Source organism: Urocampus carinirostris, chromosome 2 (genome assembly GCF_059441175.1).
Source record: "Urocampus carinirostris isolate Australia breed hairy pipefish chromosome 2, RoL_Ucar_1.0, whole genome shotgun sequence".
NCBI lineage: Eukaryota > Metazoa > Chordata > Actinopteri > Syngnathiformes > Syngnathidae > Urocampus > Urocampus carinirostris.
In genome coordinates this window covers 56,915,434-56,937,174 of record NC_142350.1, presented here as the reverse complement: position 1 = coordinate 56,937,174, position 21,741 = coordinate 56,915,434, and the positions used below count along the sequence as shown (strand labels likewise).

The 21,741-nt window shown below is 39.6% G+C and overlaps 1 protein-coding gene across 1 annotated transcript in view; it reads left to right on the top strand.

The window, feature by feature from the left end:
* LOC148372653 (uncharacterized) overlaps positions 1-21,741 on the top strand; it is a 95,122-nt gene that overhangs the window by 3,810 nt on the left and 69,571 nt on the right. The window contains exons 3-8 of the mRNA XM_088327235.1: positions 3,861-4,007; positions 4,083-4,235; positions 6,354-6,463; positions 6,558-6,681; positions 7,783-7,875; positions 8,374-8,442. Coding sequence (XP_088183361.1) covers positions 3,861-4,007; positions 4,083-4,235; positions 6,354-6,463; positions 6,558-6,681; positions 7,783-7,875; positions 8,374-8,442 — 696 coding nt within the window. The remainder of the gene's footprint in view (positions 1-3,860; positions 4,008-4,082; positions 4,236-6,353; positions 6,464-6,557; positions 6,682-7,782; positions 7,876-8,373; positions 8,443-21,741) is intronic.

Here is a 21,741-nt window from a genome sequence, read left to right as displayed (position 1 = left end):
CCGTTTTAGGGCGGATATTGCGACTGCTAAAGCCTATATTTTCCTTATCACAGTAAACATTAAACAACACCTCACATTTAACAAAATAGTGATCAGAGATGGCATTAGGATACGGTAACACTGTAACATTTGAGGCTACTACGCCACGGGTCAGGACAAGATCTAGAGTGTTCCCATCTTTATGAGTTGGCACATCAACTATTTGATTGAAACCAAATGTATCCATCAGTGACTTAAATGCAATTGCAAGTGAATTTGATGGGGAGTTTATGTGAACATTAAAATCACCAATAATTACAACATTATCCGCATACGTAACTAAGTCTGTTAACAAATCAGAAAATTCTTCCAAAAAATTTGAGTATGGTCCAGGTGGGCGATACACAACAACTACATAAATTGGTGTTGACATTAAGGACCTCATAACAAGTGCTTCAAACGTTTTAAAACTAGTAGGGGTATTAGAAGTAAATTTCAACCTATTTTCCGATATAAGAGCAACACCTCCACCTTTTTTGCATGGTCGTGCCAAGTGCGCACTCACAAAGTTAGGGGGAGAAGCCTCATTTAACACTACAAACTCATTTGGTTTCAACCAGGTCTCACAAAGGCCAATAAGGTTAAGATTGTGTTCATTAATAAGGTCATTAACAAGTAAAGCTTTGGAGGCTAGTGATCTAATATTAAGAAGGCCAAGCTTCAGTACTGTGGACTGAGCTGAAACCTTTCGCGAGTTTTGCACCTTAGTGGTAACCACCACAGGGTTCGACTGCCGGTCCCGGGTCTTGTGCCTTGCATGACGGCAGATGCGGCCCGAATTCCATACCACAGGAATATTGTTGACCGGTGGAGTAGCAGGATGACTATTGGTAGAAAATAATGTTATTTCTTCTCCCTCCTCACCTAACAAGGGAGAAACAGAGGTAAGAGGCACAGAAGAAGATGCTATAGAATAGTATAAATCAGGGTGTATGGTGCAGTCAGTAGAACACTCTAAACTACAAAAACTATGTGAATTGCATGAATCTAGCATAGCGCTAGTTAGCTCTAGCGTTACAGACTCCACACCCATGGTAACAGGTTCACTAATCACCTGTGACCTGGCCTGCACTAGTGTATCCTGTCATGGAAGGCTTAAACAGTAATCTATATTTTTAGAAAGAGTGAGAGCACCTTCCCAGTTAGGGTGAAGGCCGTCTCTCCTCAGCAGGTCAGGTCGGCCCCAGAAAGCAGGCCAGTTATCCACAAACCTAAATCCCTTCTGATTGCAAAAACTTGCCAGCCATCGGTTTAGCGAGACTAGTCTGCTAAACCTCTCATCATTGCCTCTCGCAGGCAAGGGGCCAGAGACAATTACTCGATGGCGACTCATCTTTCTGGCGAGATTACAGGTCCTAGCAATATTTTTCTTTGTAATCTCAGATTGTCTCATTCTAGTATCATTGGAGCCGACGTGAATGACTATATCGGTGTAGCTAGCCCTGTCCTGGTGTCTAGGTTTGCTCGTCAGCTCCCTCAAATTAGCCTCAATGTCGGGTGCTCTGGCCCCAGAAATACACATAACCGTGGCTGGGGTGCTAAGCTTTATGTTACGGGTGATGGAGTCACCTATAACTAGGGTGCGGGAGCCAGTAGACCGGGGTGGAGTGGGACTAGCTAGGGGGATGAACTTGTCATGCGTCTGAATTGGCTCACCGCGATTAGCATGCCGTTTAGGGCTAATGCTAACCGGACTAGCAGGTTTGCTACAACCCACGCTAGCAGTGGTGTCCGAGGCACCTAACATTTTCCGTTTAAACTGCTCTAGCTCACGGACACGTCCCTCTAGAAGGGCAACCTGCCTACGGACACGGGAGCAACCTTTACAGCAACCCATACTTACTGGACTGTCTCAGAAAATTAGAATATTGTGATAAAGTTCTTTATTTTCTGTAATGCAATTAAAAAAACAAAAATGTCATACATTCTGGATTCATTACACATCAACTGAACTATTTCAAGCCTTTTATTATTTGAATATTGCTGATTTTGGCTTACAGCTGAAAAAAACTCAAAAATCCTATCTCAAAATATTAGAATACTTCCTTAGACCAAGTAAAAAAAATAATTTTATAACAGCAAAACTAAATCAAACATTTGAAAATGTCCATTGATGCACTCAGTACTTGGTTGGGAATCCTTTTGCACGGATTACTGCATCAATCCGGCGTGGCATGGAGGCAATCAGCCTGTGGCATTGCTGAGGTGTTATTGATGCCCAGGATGCTTCGATAGCGGCCTTCAGCTCATTTGCATTTGTAGGTCTGGTGTCTTTCATCTTCTTCTTAACTATACCCCACAAATTCTCAATGGGGTTCAGGTCAGGGGAATTAGCAGGCCAATCAAGGACAGTGATGCCATGGTCAGTGCACCAGTTACTGGTGGTTTTGGCACTGTGGGCAGGTGCCAGATCATGCTGGAAAATGAAATCCTCATCTCCATAGAGCTTTTCAGCAGATCGAAGCATGTAGTGCTCTAAAATCTCTTGGTACACAGTTGCATTTACTCTGGACTTGATGAAACACAGTGGACCAACACCAGCAGCTGACATGGCTCCCCAAACCATTGATGACTGTGGGAACTTAACACTGGATTTCAAGCAACTTGGATTTTGCTCCTCTCCAGCCTTTCTCCAGACTCTGGCGCCTTGACTTCCAAATGAAATGCAAAACTTGCTTTCGTCTGAAAAGAGGACTTTGGACCACTCTGCAACTGTCCAGTGCTTCTTCTCCATAGCCCAAGTCAGACGCTTCTTCCGTTGTCTTGAGTTCAGAAGTGGCTTGACCATGGGAATACGGCTATTGTAGCCCATTTCACGGACACGTCTGTGAACTGTGGCTTTTGATACCTGGACTCCAGCTTCAGCCCACTGTCTTTGAAGCTCCCCCAAATTCTGGAAGCGGCTCTTCTTCACAATTTTGTTAAGGCTGCGGTCATCTCTCTTGGTTGTGCAGCGTTTCCGGCCACATTTTTCCCTTCCAACAGACTTTTTGTGGATATGCTTTGAAACTGCACTCTGTGAACAGCCTGCTCTTTGAGAAATTTCTTTTTGTGTCTTACCCTCCTGATGGAGGGTAGCAATGATGGTCCTCTGGACAGCAGTCAGATCAGCAGTGTTCCCCATACTTGTGATTTAGTTTACTGAACCAAGCTGAGTGTTTTTAAGGCTCAGGAAACCTCGCAAGGTGTTTCGAGTTAATTAGATGATTCAGGTGATTAGTTGAATAGCCTACTTGTATACTTTTTCATGATATTCTAATATTTTGAGATAGGATTTTTGAGTTTTCTTAAGCTGTAGGCCAAATTCAGCAATATTAAAATAATAAAAGGCTTGAAATAGTTCAGTTGATGTGTAATGAATCCAGAATGTATGACATTTTTGTTTTTTTAATTGCATTACAGAAAATAAAGAACTTTATCACAATATTCTAATTTTCTGAGACAGTCCAGTATATATATAATCAAAATATATATAGACGGCACGGCATCTGAGTTGTTAGCACGCCCGTAGCACAATTCTAAGGCCATGGGTTCAGCATCCCGTGCGAGTGTTTGCATGTTCTCCCCGTGCTCGCGTGGGTTTCCTCTGGTCACTCCGGTTTCAAGTTGTGAAAAATGGGGCAGGCAACTCTATGGCTGGGCAGGCAACCTTTCAGAGTTGTCTGCCCTGGTGTCCAGTAACATTTTGTCATGAGTTTCAGACACTGCATTATGCGTTGTCTGGGCCCCGCAATAATTTTCTTTCTGTCACGTGGCCCGAGCCAAATTGAGTTTAACACCCCTGCTTTAATTGAATCCAATAGTTATTTTCTGTCACACAGACTGAGGAATGCATGGACAGTTTTGACTTTGAAATGGCTCGGCTCTACTGTCAGCGCGCCCTGGATCTTGAGTCTACCAACCTTCAAGTTCTTGACATGCTGGGTCACATTTCCTCTGAGCTTGGAGACACACAAAAAGCTAAAGGAATATCCTTTACATTGGGTTTCATCATTTTTCATACCTCCTGCAGTTGTTTTTAGCTTCCTTGACTTTCTATGTACGTGTTTTTGCGTGCTGCTGAGCTGAGCCCAGATGTAGGCCACAGTAAGTACATGTACCTGGGACAGCTGCACACAGGTCAGGAAGCTGTTGACTTCTACACAAAAGGAGTACAAGTCCTTCTCGCTGCATTGGACAAACAAGCGCAGACTACTGTGAGTGCTCTTTGATTCATCTATGAAAATTAAATAATTGCTTATGAAATCCATTCAACTTAGCCATGTCAGATTCCCTGTGAGCCACACTAACACAGTTAGGTTTTGCTTACAGTCAGTGTTACATTAGCAGCACAAATTATATACAGCGAAAAAATCTCGTTTCTGACTGGGGGCTTGTGCAAAAAATGACTGTGCTGTTTGTGCATTATGCCTCGAGAGCGTTGTATCTCGCACATCAACTGTTAAACGTCATGACGAGACGAAACATAAATTCAAGGCGTGGACATTAAACACGCTGTGTCCAGGTACGGCAAACAAACACAGACCGTAAAAACCTTTGTCACTGCTAAAAACACCACCACTGAAACAAGTTATCACATTGCTCACTGCATACATAGCAAAGCACGGAAAACCATTAAAATCTGAGACCAAATCATCTGTCATCATCTGTTGCACGTATTTTTAAGTAGCCTTCTGCCTTGTTGCTGTTATTTCAAGTTTTGATATTTTCTGCAATAAGATTTCATTGATGAATGGTATGGTACCTGTCCATATCACTTGTTTTTTGATTGTAGTTCATTGTTGATGAAGAATGGTTGATTCAGGTTGATTCTTGTGGTAAAAGTTGAAGTCATGGATGTCTAAAGGCCTCTCCACATGTTGCTCACATTAATTGTTTAGTTTATTGATGAACAAGAATACTGGAAGATAGATTGGTCAGTTGGATGATTTCAATGTATATCCATGTTGTATATTCGGACTGGTGTAAATTTACAGCTCTTTCGGATACAAAACAACACATTATTCTTGGCGTGGCACACTGATTTACAAGGAAATTTGTAATTGGCAGTCCACACCGAAAAGGTTGCTGACCCTGAATTAGTCTATACTGTATCTCAACCGCCATTCAAGATCATAAGTCACCAACATACCCTCTGTGCATTTTACCTTTTTGTCGCATGGTGGTGGTGTTGTTTAACGAATGCAATGCTTAAATCTATCTGGAATAAGCTTGAAAGAATTGCGTTCTAGATGCCCTCAGTTTCATAGCTGTCATGAAAGCGCAAAGTACTGTATAAATTTTACTTAAGAAACACCGTCGAAGCTAAACATACAAATATGCTGCGTTGCACAAAACCTGAAAAAGCATCTAGAATTGATTCAATTATGTAATTAGTTGCTGCATTTTTGAAAAAATAAATAAATAAATAAATAAATAAATAAACAAAATAAAATAAAAATGCATCCAGGGCTCCCTACTTATGGAAAATTATGTTAATGGAGATTTTTCATGTATTTTATTGAATTTGAATTACAATGTTGAGAAACATTAGGTTTTGAAATTCTAATAATCTAGGACCCCGGCCGGGTGTGTATGTAACTGTGATGTGTGGTGAGGTTCATGTCTGGTAAGGCACAGTCAGAGCTCTTAATAAATTAACCTACTTGACATAATTTAATTGGGCAACATTTAACGTGTTTTGTTTTAAAAAAACAGCAATATAGAGTAAAATAGAATACAACTATCATTGATTTCATTGTAGTGAGTATTGTTCGCAACAAGATTAGACATTGCACTCCAGGATAAATACTTGCCTTATAAATAAAGTCCAAAAGCAGGTGCTTTTGTAAAATAGCGTCGATAACTTACTTGTAAAAGTCCTCCTTGTTTTTCCTCAGTTTGACGCGAGGCATGTAATAAGAGGGACTCTCTGCAGACGCTCGCTTTTTGTATTTGTTGTAGGGTTAATTAGGGTGAGGAAAGTAAGAACATGTGAAAAATTCAGCAATTTTGAAAAAGAAAATCCCAAAATTGTGAGGTTAAATGAGAAAGAACTAAATAAATATAACATTGTGTCGGTAGTATATTCTTAATTTTTACATTTCTTTGATGACCGGTGAGGCACCTGATCACCTTTCTCCCTTGACTGCACATTATATGTTTATAAGGGTTTTACTCTCTTTTCACTCAAAATTAGAAATGAACATTTTACCTTGATGTAGTCAAAAACTGAAAATAAAAAACTGTCTGGAGCTGAGTAAAATCTACTTCTGTAGAATAATAAGCAAAAGCATTTTATACAACTGCTAAAACGGCATTTCTATTTAAACCAGGCTCAGGCCGGAGCTGCGGCATTTGTTCACGAAGATCCCGAACTCCCAACAACAAAGGATGTTAGCATGGCTTACTGCTCAATCGCTGAGCTTTACCTTACAGATCTCTGGTAATTGACGACTTCATTAGACTCTTGACATCGCTAATCTCCCATCGTGTTTCTTTTCTATTTAATCATTTGAGATGTCTCAATATGTGTGCAGCATGGAGGAGGGAGCTGCCGACAAATGCAAACAATTCATTGAGAGGGCGCTGCAATATCACCCTGATAACCCTGAAGGTCTCCAACTCATGGCCAGCTACTTGTTCAGTACAGAGAAGAATCAGGTCAGGTGACGCACATATACTCGCATGGGATGAATTATTAGCACATTAAAGCAGGAATATGCCGAGCTAATTATTCTCTGCAAATTGAAACGTATGGCATTAATCATCAGATGGACACTTAAATGATCAGTTGCACGCACATGCAGCAAGTTATTCGAGTGCAAATGCTTATTATCAGATCTTTTAAGTCATGAAATTGGGGAAAATGAGATAATCAGTAGCAACTGATGGCAACAGTTTAAGACAAAATGTCTCCAGCACATTCATTATGTTTAAATGAGACGAGTTTCTCCTGTTTAATACAAGGGCATGCAATACGAGTACGTGTTCATTCAGCCGTGTGGTTTGCGGAGCGGCAAAGACATTTCATTACCTTAGAGCTGGTTTGAACAAGTTCATTTCCACTCTTGAACAATTAAAAAAAATCTTGGAGACAGTCCATGTACAAAGTGAAAGGTTACAGACTGACCTTTTCAGGGAATCTTTTCTATGTAGGAAACGAGAACATTATTTTGTATTTGCATTTAATTATATTCTGAAGAAGGTCCCCAAAACCTTTCAAAAGCCTGTATTATTTCACTCCTTTTGGTTCTTGACATTTAATTTTATTTTTTAAGCAAAAAGATAGAAACTGGAACTTTCTGGGGTCGAATAAAGATAGGGACGTTTTGAATGTAATATAAAATACAGTATGTTGTGTTACGTTGCTGAAAAATATTTGGTCAAGTGTGAAAATAGCTATACAGTGCAGCAACAAAGTTAAGTTATTGTCCTGTTTTGAGTAGCTGTTCATGGGAATCTCCAAGAATAGATATCAGATCCATTAAATAAAAAGTTGAGTTTGTAACCTAAAAACCCTTGCCCTTAACAATTATTTGAATCACATCTGAAGTATCAGTTGAACTGTAGAGGGCAGAGTGGCTCCATATAACCAATTTGCATGTCAAGGTTTTGAATTTTGATTGATGTCATTTTTATTTTCTCTGACAAAGACCCATCGGAGCTTGAGAAGAAACGAGTGTTTAGAATGCTTTGTATGTCGTTTTTCAATGTCATGTTTTTGTTTGGATTCTTCTTTGCGCAACATCACGGCATCCTCAGGAAGGCAAAGAATACTTGTTGAAGAGTGTCAGGCTGTGGCTTCCTGCCCAGAATCAGACTGAAGCGTCCTCCAGTGTCGAAGATGATGTGCAGGTGAGTAGGAGAGTCTCTGTCTTCAAACACCCCCCATGTTTACTCATAAAGCACTGTTTCCCTAAAAGGATTTTCACAGAGCAGTTTGACACTTACACAAACACTCGCTGAGATCAAATGTAGTAGATAATGAAAAAGGATAATAAAAGTTAAAAGTGCAGCAAACAATGTTAAATCGTTAGACTGTGTGTGTGAGGGAGGAAAGCAAACAGAACAATGATTTCCAAAGACGTGATGAGAAGAATTTACTTTAGAATTAGATTTAATTGTATTTGCAATCTGAGTTTGCATACAGAAATCAGGCAAACAGGACATGATGATACAAGCCCCACAGTGCTACCGGCATTATTTCCCTTAAATTTGGAAGCAGCTTGATTAACAACCAAAGGGCCGTAGTACATCCGATAACTTGAAATTTTATATTGCTTTTATCAGGCATTGGGCAGAAACTGGTTGTGTATGCATTGAACAATTTTCTTTTGTTCCCCTCTCCCACAGAATCAGATCCCGCCGTATGAGACCCGAATCACCTCTGCAAAACTTCTCATTGAAAGTGAGGAATATGAGGTAAACAAAACCCTTAAGTAGTTGCTTGTTGATGATGCCCTGTCGGGATTTTATGGCAAAAGGGGGCATCGAAGTACTTAAACTTTTCAGTGAAAAGCTTGGAAGGTGTCAAGGTCACGGCTGGTCTTCCTTCCCTCCAGAGTCCTGTGTCAATAATTTAAGACTGGTATTTGCAGTGTTTGGCAAAATGGCTTGAGGAGAGAAAGAACAAAAACTAGAGTGAAACTCTGTAGAGCAAAGACCTCCACCAAGGTCGAAAAATCAATTAGAGAATGTCAGTCTAACTGAAACATCCAAACAACCGGGCCAAACTCCAGTTCTGTAGTTGGGGTGATGCAAATTCTAGACTGTTAGACGTGAATCAGTGCCACACTTTTGTTCATCCGGCATAGGTATAAGAGTTGATTATAAAAACAACATTATAACTTCATGTTTTGCTCCGTGGCATTTCTGCTATTGAATTGGGTGCATTTTCTATTTTTTGGTTGACTTTTTAATATGGTTTTCAAAAATTCTTATAACATAATCAGTGTTCTCGTTTGCCCACGTCCCTGCGTCCTAGACGTATCATTTTTGCTGGGGACGCATTGGGTCAAATCAACGTGCGTCCCCGGGACACAACGTTTTTGACACCAAATTGTCATTATTACCCGATTACTTTATTTTTTAATTTTTTAATTTTTTTTAACAAAGATTTACCGCACTGCAAACTTTTCGTCAGGCAGATCTGCCATTGTTGTTTTGGTCTCGCGCCGATCTCGGCAAACGAGATGTCGTTGCTTCGAGATGACGTCATCATTGTGGCGGTTGTCGAGTGAAAGAGAAGTATGCCTCAGAAAAAAACAGTTGGCATTAGGTGCAAATCAACAAAAAAATGGTAATTTCTTCAGTTTCGGTAAGAAGTCCCAACATAACACAGAAAGTGGTTATTCTGGCACGAAAAAACGGCGGAGAAATTCTTCAGAAGACCGCGAAGGCAAGGAAAACGCGTGTTTTGAAGCGAACGATTCGACGAAAGAAAATAAACAAAAGAATACTAGCAGGAAAAGGACTTTTCTGCCAAAATGAACTAAATTATATTCCTGGTTACGCTATGAGGAGGATGATAATGGATTGGACCTTGAGAAGGCATTACAACTATGGCAGGACTGCAAACGACGAAGAATATATGAACTGAAAAATTTGAAGTGATAACTGCTTTGTATTACCAATTAACTGTGATGATTAAAACTGCATGAATATATAAATATTTCAGCAATATTATTTTGTATAGTTTACAACATTGTGAACTGAAAAATCTGAAGTGATAACTGCTTTGTATTACCAATTAACTATGATGATTAAAACTGAATGAAAATATAGATTAATATAATTATTTCAGCAATATTATTTTGTATAGTGTACAATATTGTTAACTGAAAAATCTGAAGTGATAACTGATTTGTATTACCAATAAACTGATGATTAAAACTGAATGAATATATAGATTTCTATTATATATTTGTCGCCGATTTACAATTTTAACCACCATAACACAAAATTTTGGGGACCCATAGATCTCTGTTGGGACCCATAGATTTTTGAGCATGCGAGTCCCTGGGACCCATCACTTTTCAGAGGTAAAATGAACACTGAATAATATACTCTAGCTACGTTGTGTGCCCAAATGTTGTTCATCTGTGGTTTCTGATCTATATCATTATTTGTATTGCAGCATGGAGTTTTGTCTAGTTCCGATCTGATATCAAAGATCGTTTTACCTGGCATTTGTTTTTTCTTCTTGTTTTAATCTGAATTGATCACAATATAGTTTCAATGAAGACAATTGTGGTTCCTTGAGCGTATTGAAGTTAGCCTTTCAAACTAAATTTTAGTGCTGCTCCTCCAAAATTCGGTTTTGTTATGGCAGGGCACAAACGGCGTTCTTATGAACAAAGAATTGCTTTGATCATTGTTTCCGCATGCAACATCCAAAAGAGCAGGAGTGGAAATTGGAATGAGTAGGATCCAATATGATTTTTTTGGGTTAATTTCAAAGCAAGATCATATATCAATTTTGATTCTCTGAACTCATGAAAACGGTTCATTTGAATTGTTAGTTTTTTTAATGTATTCTCAATCATTTCTATTGTGAAACTACTATCTTTATAATGTTTGCAGGAAACCATGTCCCATAGGCACCAGGTTGGTGATCACTGCTGTAGCGACTTGACTTGACATGACTTCCCTTTTAGTCAAAATATGAACAAAGCTAGCATATAAGTTGCTACCATGATCTTTTTATTATAGCGTACTTGCCATCTTAATCACCAATCAAATTCTCATATTAATCACCCTGATTTTCTCCCCCTTCGGCTTAACGCTTCTCGGCTCAGAGCAGAACCCCGTGTTCATTAGCGTTTGAAGTCGTTTCCAATGATTTCCAACACTTTAACAGCGCTCTGGCTATTCTGTGCTCTAATCCTCCGGTTAAAGGTAATCCCAAATTCTTTACGTTAAACACGAAAATATGTATATTTCATCGGTATATTACAATTATTTTCCAAGACGATGCATTTAAAGGACCGCATGTCTTGTCTTTGTCATCCTGAGCTGTGACGTCATTGGAGGAATACCAGCACCCTAGCCAGCCAGTCAGCATATTGTTGTTCATGTTAATTAGTCGAAGTGGTTATGAGTGTTTTAAGCAAAGTTTTGCTAGTTTTTGTGTCCTAAGTGGATGCAATGAGGGTACAACAAAGAGCCTGAAACAAAAAAGTGTTAGCTGGCAAAAAATAACACTGGCAATTAAGTAACAGGGACCGATCGATGACAGGGGCTGCAGCTTCAGCGGAAAAATGCGTGGCTGGCCGACCAAAAAACCAGACATGGGACCAAGTCACACATGTGCAAGTCTCAAGTAAGTCTCAAGTCTTCACCTTCAAGTCCCAAGTAAGTCCCAAGTATTTTTTTCTTGGGCAAGTCAAGTCACAAGTCAAGTCCCGAGTCTTAGATTGCCAAGTCCAAGTCAAGTCACAAGTCATAAAAACAGCGACTCGAGTCGACTCGAGTCCAAGTCACTAAGTCTCAAGTCCCCATGTCTGCAAAAAACACACAGGGAACAGCCAGACTAACCATGAACCAACACCGAAAAACGGCTACAGCGACAAACGTGCGCCAACCTAGAGCAAACAAAACAGGAAAGACCTCGGATGCCCCTACGCCAACAGGGAGCTAGCCGGGAAAAATTATACCAACTGCACCATATGCTATGAAAAACAAAAATCCACAACTTCCTACCTCAAAAAAGAAATAAGCCGGATGCAATCAGTGTTCACTACAAATCTCTGTTTCGGAACTCTCCTCTCATGTTGTGTTAATGGGATCCGCCATTTTGAAAGTGCTATGTTCCTTCAACGACATCACCCCTTTAGCGTTAACAAGTGGGTCAACTTTGAGACTAAATCACTCGAGTCTCCTGGCATGTGGAATATCTTGCAAATGTAGGGAGGAACACTCCACGTTCCTTGCTTAATTGGAAAACAAATTCTGTTTGGGAATACCTTTAATGTGCGCTGGCTTTTGTCAAGAGGTCTACATTTATGACGGGAGGCGAGGATGGACCGTCAGGTGTATCAGCGGAACGAAAATGTTTCGGCTCACACTTTCTGACGTGTCATTTGTCTTCATCCGGCTGTTGGTGTCACCAACCGCAGACGCTTGTGACTGCTTCATAAATAATGACATCAGTGTTTTGCTGCGTGAGCATGTATGCATTTGTATTCATTTGCACCTCCCTGCACCATTTTTCTTCTTCTGTTTTGCAATTTGGAAGGTCGTGGCGGAAAATTAATTTAAAAGTGGTGGCGTTTATCTTAAATTTATTATTAATTTGTTATTATTTGCCTTGCAAAAGTGTTACCCCCGTAAGAACGTTTTCACATATTGTCAGGCTTGGAACATATAGATAAAAAAATACTCCAAATAGTTTCTAAAAATCAACAACACGTGAGACACAATTGTGGGAACAAAATGTATTCAACCTTTTTTTTTTTTTTTTTTTGCTAATGAATTTAAAATTCAAAAGATGGCGTTGCAATTATATTGGCGCTCTTTGAGTCAATACTTTTTAAAACGTCATTTTGCTGCAATCGCAGTCATAAGTCTTTTTGGAGATCTCATCTCATTAGCTACACCGCTTATCCTCAGTAGGGTCGCGGGGGGGGGGGGGGGGTGTGGAGCCCATTCGCGCAATCATCGGGCAGTGGGCAGGGGACACCCTAAACTGGTTGCCAGCCAATCGCAGGGCACTCGGGGACAGACAACTCATTCGCTCATTTACACCTAGGGACAATTTGGACCGACCAATTCACCTGAAATGCGTGTTTTTGGAATGCGGGAGGAAACCGGAGTGCCCGGAGGAAACCCACGCAAGCACGGGGAGAACATACAAACTCCGCACAGGAAGTCTGGAGCTGGATTTGAACCCACGCAGCAGGTTCCCAAGACATGAACTGTGCTGCACATGCGCTAACCACTGTGCTGCCGTGCTGCCCTTTTTGGAGATGTCTCCATATAAATTTTCCAGATCTTGAAACGGAAATATTTGCCCATTCTTCCTTACACATGAGCTCAAGTTCCTTAAGGTTTAACGGTGATCGATTGTGCATAGCATTTTTCAGATCTTTCTACAAATGTTTTAGAGGATAGAGGTCTGAACTTTGGTTTGGCCATTCTAACATTTTTATATTGTTATTTTTAACCAATCTATTGTAGATTTGTGTTTAGGGTCGTTGTCTTGTTAAAAGGGAAAACTGCGCGCCATTCTCAGGTCTGATGCAGACTTTCAACAGATTTCCAGACAGAATCACTCTATATTTGGCTCCGTCTATCTTTCCATCATCTCTAACGATCTGCCCAGTCCTTTCTGAAGAAAAGCAACTCCATAGCACGATGCTGCCAAGTTTGACAGTAGGGATGGTGTTTTCAGAGTGATGCTCAGTGGTACTCGGATGCCAAACTTTGTATTCAACCCAAAAAGTTACATTTTGGTCTCATCTGACCAAGTTATTTGTGACTGCCTTGTGGCTTCTTGCAAAAAAACAATCTGGCCTTGTTATAGACTTTTTTTTTTTACAGAAAGGGCTTTAATCTTGTTGCTCTCTTCCCAAAAGGGGAGAATTTTGCAGAGTACGACTAATAGTCTTATGCACAGATACTCCCACCTCATCTGTGTATGCATGCAGGCTATCAAATGTGAGTATGGGACTCTTAGTTTCTTCTCCTTGTTTGGGCCCAAAGTTTAGAGGGACAGCCTGGTCTTGGTAGGTTTGCAGGGGTTTTTTGCTCACTTGATTTTGACATAATTGCTGGCGTGTTTCGGGACGTGTGTTAATGTTGCAAAATCTTTTTGTATCTTATTTCTGCTTTGACATTTTTTACAACTTTATCCCTGACCTGCCTGGTGTGTTCTTTGGTCTTCATAATGTTGTCATAATGCTTCAAAATGATGTCTGTTCAGCAGCATTTCAACTGAGACTTAATGACACAGATGCACTCTGTTTGTCATTGTTACTTATTTAGGTCGACATGGGATTCTTCATACGTCATCGGGCAGTTTCTCGGGTCATTTGGCTCAGCTGAGAGAACAAGGGGGCAATCGTTTTGCAACTCCTTCTTTTCATTTTTTTCGTTGTAAATATAATATAAAACGTTGAAATAATTTGGTTCCACTTCTAAGCTGTGTCTCACATTTTGTTACCTCTTCAGCCTTTTTTTCTCTGTTTTATTAGTCTAAATTTGAAACCTGAAATGTGGCAATATGATACCAAGTTGTTTGGGGGCCAATATCTTCGTTAGGCACTGTATTGCCAATCATCTCACAGTCTGAGGCTAATCTTGGTTGGCTGTGAACAAGCGCTTACAAACGCAGACTATAAAGCAGAAAGTTTTGTGTTTACACTTTGTGATTCTTTAAAGTTTTGTTTTGAAAGCAAGTTTGTGGCCAGAACCCGACCAATTTTTCTCCACCGTGTGTTTTGTGGGGTTTTACAGAACAGCGCCAAGACTTTGAATATTTCTCATATTGAATGTGTAATAGCACATTTTGGATGAGCAACAGTGTGAGAAGGGAAAAAAAACCTCTTGTTAGTGGGCAGCTCTAATTCTGACTGATCCATTTTGGTGCTTCATTAATTTGTGTGTTGGCTTAAATGGAAGATTTGGCATGACAAGGACGAGTCTCTCATCCAAATTAACATTGAGAATAGTACCGCAATAATGATTATGGTAACACAAGATCTCAATATTAAAGCAGCCTGAATGGCGTTTTGGAAACTAAACTAAGTGTTAAAGTGAAGATGACTAATTCACTATCGGCGTGCAACATCTGCCCTACTGAATCTCAAGTGCACTGCTTGCAATCTAGTTTCTGCCAAGGCTTAACCCTTTTTAAAATTGTGGAGGCACTGCTATTTCATTGATAAAGATCAGAAACAGTGAAGTTCTGCCTTTTGGCTTAGTTAAGGAAGTTAAGTACTTCATATCCCGTTCATACAAACTTTAGCAAAAAAAACAGCTTCTTGTCTTATCTTGGTGATTAATGGATAGATTGCAAGGATAATATTAAAGAATTAAATTATTTGTGGTTTTAGGCAAACTGTATAGAAGTTGTATTGACTTGTTGGGTTGATTTTGTTTTTTCCTTCAATAATTAAATTTGCTGTGGCTCGTGGAGCATTTTTCTACCTTTTCGATTCAGGACTGAATAGCCACAGTAATATTTTTGCCTGTTGACTCTACTTGGCCAGGGCATTCGCGCCCCGGCCGAGTCATTCCTAAGACTTAAAAAGTGGTCGGCGGCGCCCTCTGTTGGCTGCGGCTGCATCGGCTCGCTACAACGGGTCAGGTGCAATCGACATTTCGTTCTGTGTACATTGTTACACAGAATGACAATACAAGGAAATTATTATTATTATTATTATTTGCAATTTAATATACCGTATTTTCCGCACTATAAGGCACACCGGGTTATAGGGCGCACCCCGAAAAAATGGTTTTTGGTCCTATATTTGACATACATAAGACGCACCGGATTGTAAGGCGCTACAATGGGAACGTCGACAAAACAGTCGGATAGTTCAGTCCAACTTATTACCCCCTTAACATTCCAAAAGCTTGCAAAGAAGCAAATACGTGTCGTAGACACGTGCGGATGCGGTGTCTGTACGATGTCACTCAAATGCATCGTTCCAAATATCATTCGGAAGGTTAAAGTCTTGGGATTCAAGAAATGCCAACCATTCCTTAGTTTCCATTTTCTTTTTGCTCGCAACTTTACTGTGCATATGACAATAAACACTTGGAATTGAGTTTAATTTAAAAATAGACACTCCATTCCATCCATTATCTGCACCGCTTATCACAGAAACATCAAGTTCAGTCTGAAACAAGATACAGGGACAATATAAAACCTGGAATAGCTCACCGAAGTCGTTCAATAATAATGTGCAACCATGGTCCTCTTATATTCGTGAGTGTAGTAAATCCAGGGGAGTAAAATGTTTACAAATATTAATAATATATAATGACTGACACATCTTTTTCGGCCAATTGCAGGCTTTGTTTTGCCGCTTTAGCCTATGCCAGCCTGTAAATGATAAAAAGGATCCGCCCCCTTTACTTCCGAATAACTTTAGCCAATAGTGATCGACTCAACTGATGATTGACACATCTTTTTCGGCCAATTGCAGGCTTTGTTTTGCCGCTTTAGCCTATGCCAGCCTGTAAATGATAAAAAGGATCCGCCCCCTTTACCTCAGAATAACTTTAGCCAATAGTGATCGATTCAAATGATGATTGACACATTGGTTAGCCAATGAAACGCCGGTAAGTAAATCCCAGCATACACCGCAGACTATTTGGTGTTCGGGGGGAAATCTAGTCGGCGGCTGCTGCAGTAGTTGCAAGACTTTGCGACTTAATATTGATCCATAAATAAGGCGCACTGTATTATAAGGCGCATGGTCAGCTTTTGAAAAAAAATAAAGGCTTTTAGGTGCGCCTTATAGTGCGGAAAATACGGTAAGTCTGAATTTCTGATGTAGTCTTTTTCATGTATACAGTAGGGTGGAGCTTATATGACCAATATATATTTTTTTCATGTATTACTTAATCTTACCCCACAAAAATGTTCCACTTCCACCAAAAACAACACAGCAGAATTTTCAGTCTTGTAAATTGATATTTACAGGTAGCTCAATCACAGTATAAATTTGTATTAGCGCCCATTAAGCTGGTTACACATAAAAAATAATGATGGCTTAGGTACATAATACAAACAATAAGAAAAACTCAGTCCTTTATTGGACTCTTTTTACGACTGTCAGGAAAAGTTTTGCGGTGTTTTTAAGCAATTTGCAGCAGATGCCGCAGATCAGTTTCATCTTTTGTGATACGACCACAGTATTCCTGAATCAGCGCCACACCTCGTTCTGCAAGATCATTGACCACACTGATTGCCTGAAGTTTCCAAAGCTTGTTTGAAGTCATCCCGCTATTCCCATTCCTGTGGTTCAACATCAAGGTAGCCAACAGGAAGGTTCATGATTTTGAAGAAAGTGCTAGATCTAGAGGACACAGAGTCTCCTAGACATTTGCTAGTAACAGTGTCTAAATCTACAGATATCCTCTTTTGAAAATATTGTTCAGAAGTTTCATCCATGTTGTCCTTATTTTTTATTGCATCATGAGTTTTTTTGTTGATGCACTGACTTGATTATCAAACAAAGCGAGTGGAACTGTTTCTGGTGTTACCTACCTCAGGTGATTGGAAAATTTCTGAAGGGCAGCCTTGGATATTGCAACATTTATGTGTGAATATTCCACCAAAGACTTTAAAAGCTTCAAATCAGTGAGAGGGGCACTTGAAGCAAAGGGCGTCATGATACAGGCCTTCACGTTACAACATTTTTCATGCCTCTCTTCCTCTTTGAGATCCCAACACTTGATATGTCATGACTTGTTCCTGGTTTATCATCTTCTGAACTACTACTGCTACATGATAATTGAACAGACTCATTCGCAATTCTTTGCTCAGCTTCAGATTCTAGGTGTTGTTTCAAGGTCTTGTTTTTCTTCAAGTCTTTTTTCTTTCTCTGCCAATTTTTGTCAACACCAGTCATTGCAATACCCCTTTCTTCCCTTTGCTCTTTGAGCCAACAAAAACTCTTTGTCATCTGGAATTGTCATAATGTTGAAAGCATTAGCATGAGCAATGTCAAGCAAGTCATCAAGTTCTTTTTTGCACTCACTTTCCTTGGCTTTTTGTGTTGATATTTGTTTGTTCTTTTTTTAGCAAATGCCATGCTTGAAAATGTTTTTCAAGTTTAGTATGACAATTTTGTGGATCTCAAATTGGAATTCTTACTTTATTCCGAAGTGAATTCTTTCACTGTCACTGCGGAAGACGCTCTGATGGGCTTGTGCAATTTCAAGTGTAAAGAAAGAAACCAAGAGCCGTGCGAACTGATGGTAGCTTGCTTCCAGTTAGTTCGGACACATAAGTACCAAGCAGATACACTTCTTTCTTTGATGTAGTTGAAACCATGCTGCTCATGAGAAGACCGCCTGCAATATGGATGATTAGAAAGTCTCGCCATTATGTTCCTTGACTATTCATGCAGATGTAATATCAAACTATATCATGGTGAGACAAATGTATTTTGTGCCAGCTCTGCTCTGGAAGATTATGTAAGTGAGAAATGTTTGAATGTACTGAATATTTACCTGATGCTGATCTTTGGATGTCAATGACTTCTTGGAGGACAAAGAAGGTCTGCTGGCCTTGTCTTCAAAAGTAGGTCAAGGGAAATTCTACTTTTTGAATTAGACTGATCTCGCTGAGTAATGACTTGTGGGTAATAATTCTTTGAGATATAAACTTACACATCTGTGGCTTATCCCAGCATCTCTAGAACTCCCATGAAAGAAAACTGATGGAAAATGCTAAACTTCTCAGCAATTGAGCTACCTCTAAAATGTATTTCTTTTAGACCAAACTGCACAGTGATTGTTCTTTTGTGTAATGGAACACAATTAGGGGGTAAGACGGTGACTTTTTTCAACTTTGAATATAAGCTCCACTCTAGTATACAGAATTCCACGATTTACTTCAAATCATTGGATCATATTTTAATTTTCTGTTTAACACTTTTACATGCTGGATTTTGTCTAGACAAACATTTTTGTGTGATTATAACTGAATTTCAAGTTTAACTTTTTGGATTTATACAGTGTGCCTTTAGGTTTTGTTCATTCTACAGTATTGTTTAGTTGTATGATTATTTCAAACTTTTTTGAAGTTGGATGTTAATTATTGTGTTGGTCTACACAAAGTCCTCGCCATATTAGTGGGAAATGCATGCTCTAAATAAACTTAAGATGAAAAAGATTCATTGCTAGTTTCATATAGTATCATGAACGTCACGAAATTTCAAAATTTGAGTTGCTATTCCTTCTGAATCCCGTTCTCATCCTCAATTCACATTGAATAATCAGAATTCAGGGCTCATTCTAGTTCTGTTTTAAGTTTGCAGAACTTTGACATATATGCCCATTCAGAACTATTCAATATGTTTTGTTTACTAGGTACTTTTATATATCATTTTTATGCATGTAATGTGAGTGTATATATATTTTCATATATGAAGCTTTAATAAAAAAAATATAAATGTAAATGCTTTAATTGAAAGTTAAAACTTTTAATTTTGCCAGCCAATACCAAAGCCACACTGGTACCTTCTCAAGGTACTACAGTAACCAACTGCAATAACAATACTTGAAAAGGGGAGGGATAGAGAAGTTTGGCCTCACAGAAAAGTGCAAATTGTCGATCTGTCTCTTCTCCAAAACAGGTAAATAGAAATATTCCGCTCATCATCAAGTTTTACCGGGTACTAATTCTCATGGTTTAAATAAACTGTTCCAGAAGATATCAAAAAATGCAGGACTGTGGCATTCCCACAAAAATGCTTATTGTTTGGCGTTGTACCAATTTTAATCAACTATGCCATCACTTAGAACAGATAAGTTACAAATTTGATGGATGGTATCTCTTTTTTTTTAATTAAAAAAAAATTAAATATTCTAAAAAAGTTATCTTAAAAAAAAATGTTTTACCTAATATGGAGTTTCTGAAATTTTGATATGATGATCTAATACAGTATAACCTCGCTCACCGCCGTTTATGGTGATAGGACACCCTGCAAAACGTGAAAATCTGTGAATCTCCTTCATAAACTTACCTCGAGATGAATTCCTTACCGACTGAGCCTTGATGACTGTAACAACTATATGTCTAAAAATAAAATCTCAGTACACAGAATTGCAGTTGAATGAATGGTCTTAATAGTCGTGAAAGAAAAATGCAACAGGATTCGAGGGATTCTCATTTCAGTGTAAGAAAGCGATTTACAGAGCGGTTGGCTCGCTGCACGGTAGCATCGGATTTCCTTGGCTTGAGCCAGGTCTCCGTGATGGTTAAAATACCAACCGTCCCGAATTTTAGCAATTTTCCACTCGTTGTAGCTCCAGGTCATCTGTTTCATGGGTAATGGATCTGGCATTGGTTAGATTCAGGCTCGCCAGGGGTGGCTTGAGAGAGTAATTACTTAGGCTAGTCGCAGTAGGTCGGACCAGCGGCGCCGCTACTGCCTTTCCTCCTCAGTTGCACTGTTCTGACTTTCCTCAGAGTCAGATTTAATTAATAAATTTCATTTCAATTTTAACGAGCCACTGAAATACTCACTGTAGTTGTAGCCGTGCTTCATAGTTAGTATTTGGTGGACACTTTGACTTATGTGTCCACCCACCCCAGCTGTGAGGCTGGTGTATGCTGTCAATCACAGATCTTTTCCACTGAACTTACAAAGCCCTCCTTGACCTACCCCTGTGTTAACATTTGCTGTTTTTTCTTATTACCGTAAATTCCGGACTTTAAGCTGCTACTTTTTTCCCAAACGTTCAACCCTGCGGGTTATTCAGTGATGCGGCCAATTTATGTAATCTTTCTAACAGCCGCCAGCGGCGCTCGAGTACAAAAGGTAAGATTTAGACCGGTGGAATATATGCGCCGAGGAAGACTCCAACTTCTTAGCTTGTGCACAATTTAGATTAGCGTAGACATATCCTCACCATGTAAATTGCAATAAGAAAGGCACATGACGCAGTTTTCAAGCTAAAAGCAATCGAGCAGTCCGATAAAGAAGGAAACGGAGCTACTGCACGTAAGCTTTACTTTGCGAGTGTGTTGCTAGCGTGCTTTTGAATAAGGGAGCGTGGGATGACGTGTATATGAGTCTCTTTCCCATACTGGGAAGGACGACTTTGATGATGTCAGTTATAAGGAGGAAGATGAGGACGGTTTACAAGTACCGTAAATTTTTTTTAACAGACCCATTTACTGTGTTGCGAGCGTGTTCCTAGTAGCCTTTTGCTACCCTTCACAGGCACGGTTTGGGATAAAAGGTATAATATTATTATTAAAGCTTTGAAAACTCTCTCGGTGTACCGTCTTTCTTTGTAAATATGTGTAACCATGTATAATATGTATTTGCAACTGTATATTTTTGTAATGTATTTATTTTAGAGACTTATTCTGATATGTTTTCCACGGGCGAATCAAAAAGAAGGGGCGAAAACAACGGGGGCTGATGGGAAGTGGCGTAAAGGTGAGACGTGTTTGTGGACGCACCGGACAATAGTAGATATATATTTTTCCCACCCTTACCTTTGGAAATATAAATTTTTTTCCCTTGGATTATTTTCAACGGGACCCGGACTCCGCAGGTCTGCATCAAACCTTAAGTACCAGTATCATTTTCCGTTCATTTTGCCGGCTGTGGTTTTTGGACTGTGTACTTTATATTCAGTTACAATCGCGGGACTCAAAGTCGGGTTTGGGTTAATTTTGTGATTGTGTTACATGTTTTAAATGTGGGCCTATGCGGCTTATGTACAGTTGTGGCTTGTGTAAGTACAAAAGCGCTTATCCTCTTGAAATGTAGTGGGTGCGGCTTATAATCAGGTGCGCTCTATAGTCTGGAATTTACGGTATTTGTTTCTGTATTATAGGAATGGGCCCACTAATTCACCCTAAAAACAGACAGTCACACAGAAAAACAGTCTGCCGGTCCCCTGACTGCCATTAAGGTGTCTTTTAGCATATTTATTAGCTTATGGCTGGTTTCCCTCGTCTGCCCATGTCACTCCCGTTTACTTTTTTTTGTCATTTAACTTTTACGGTTTGCGTTCTAAAATGGA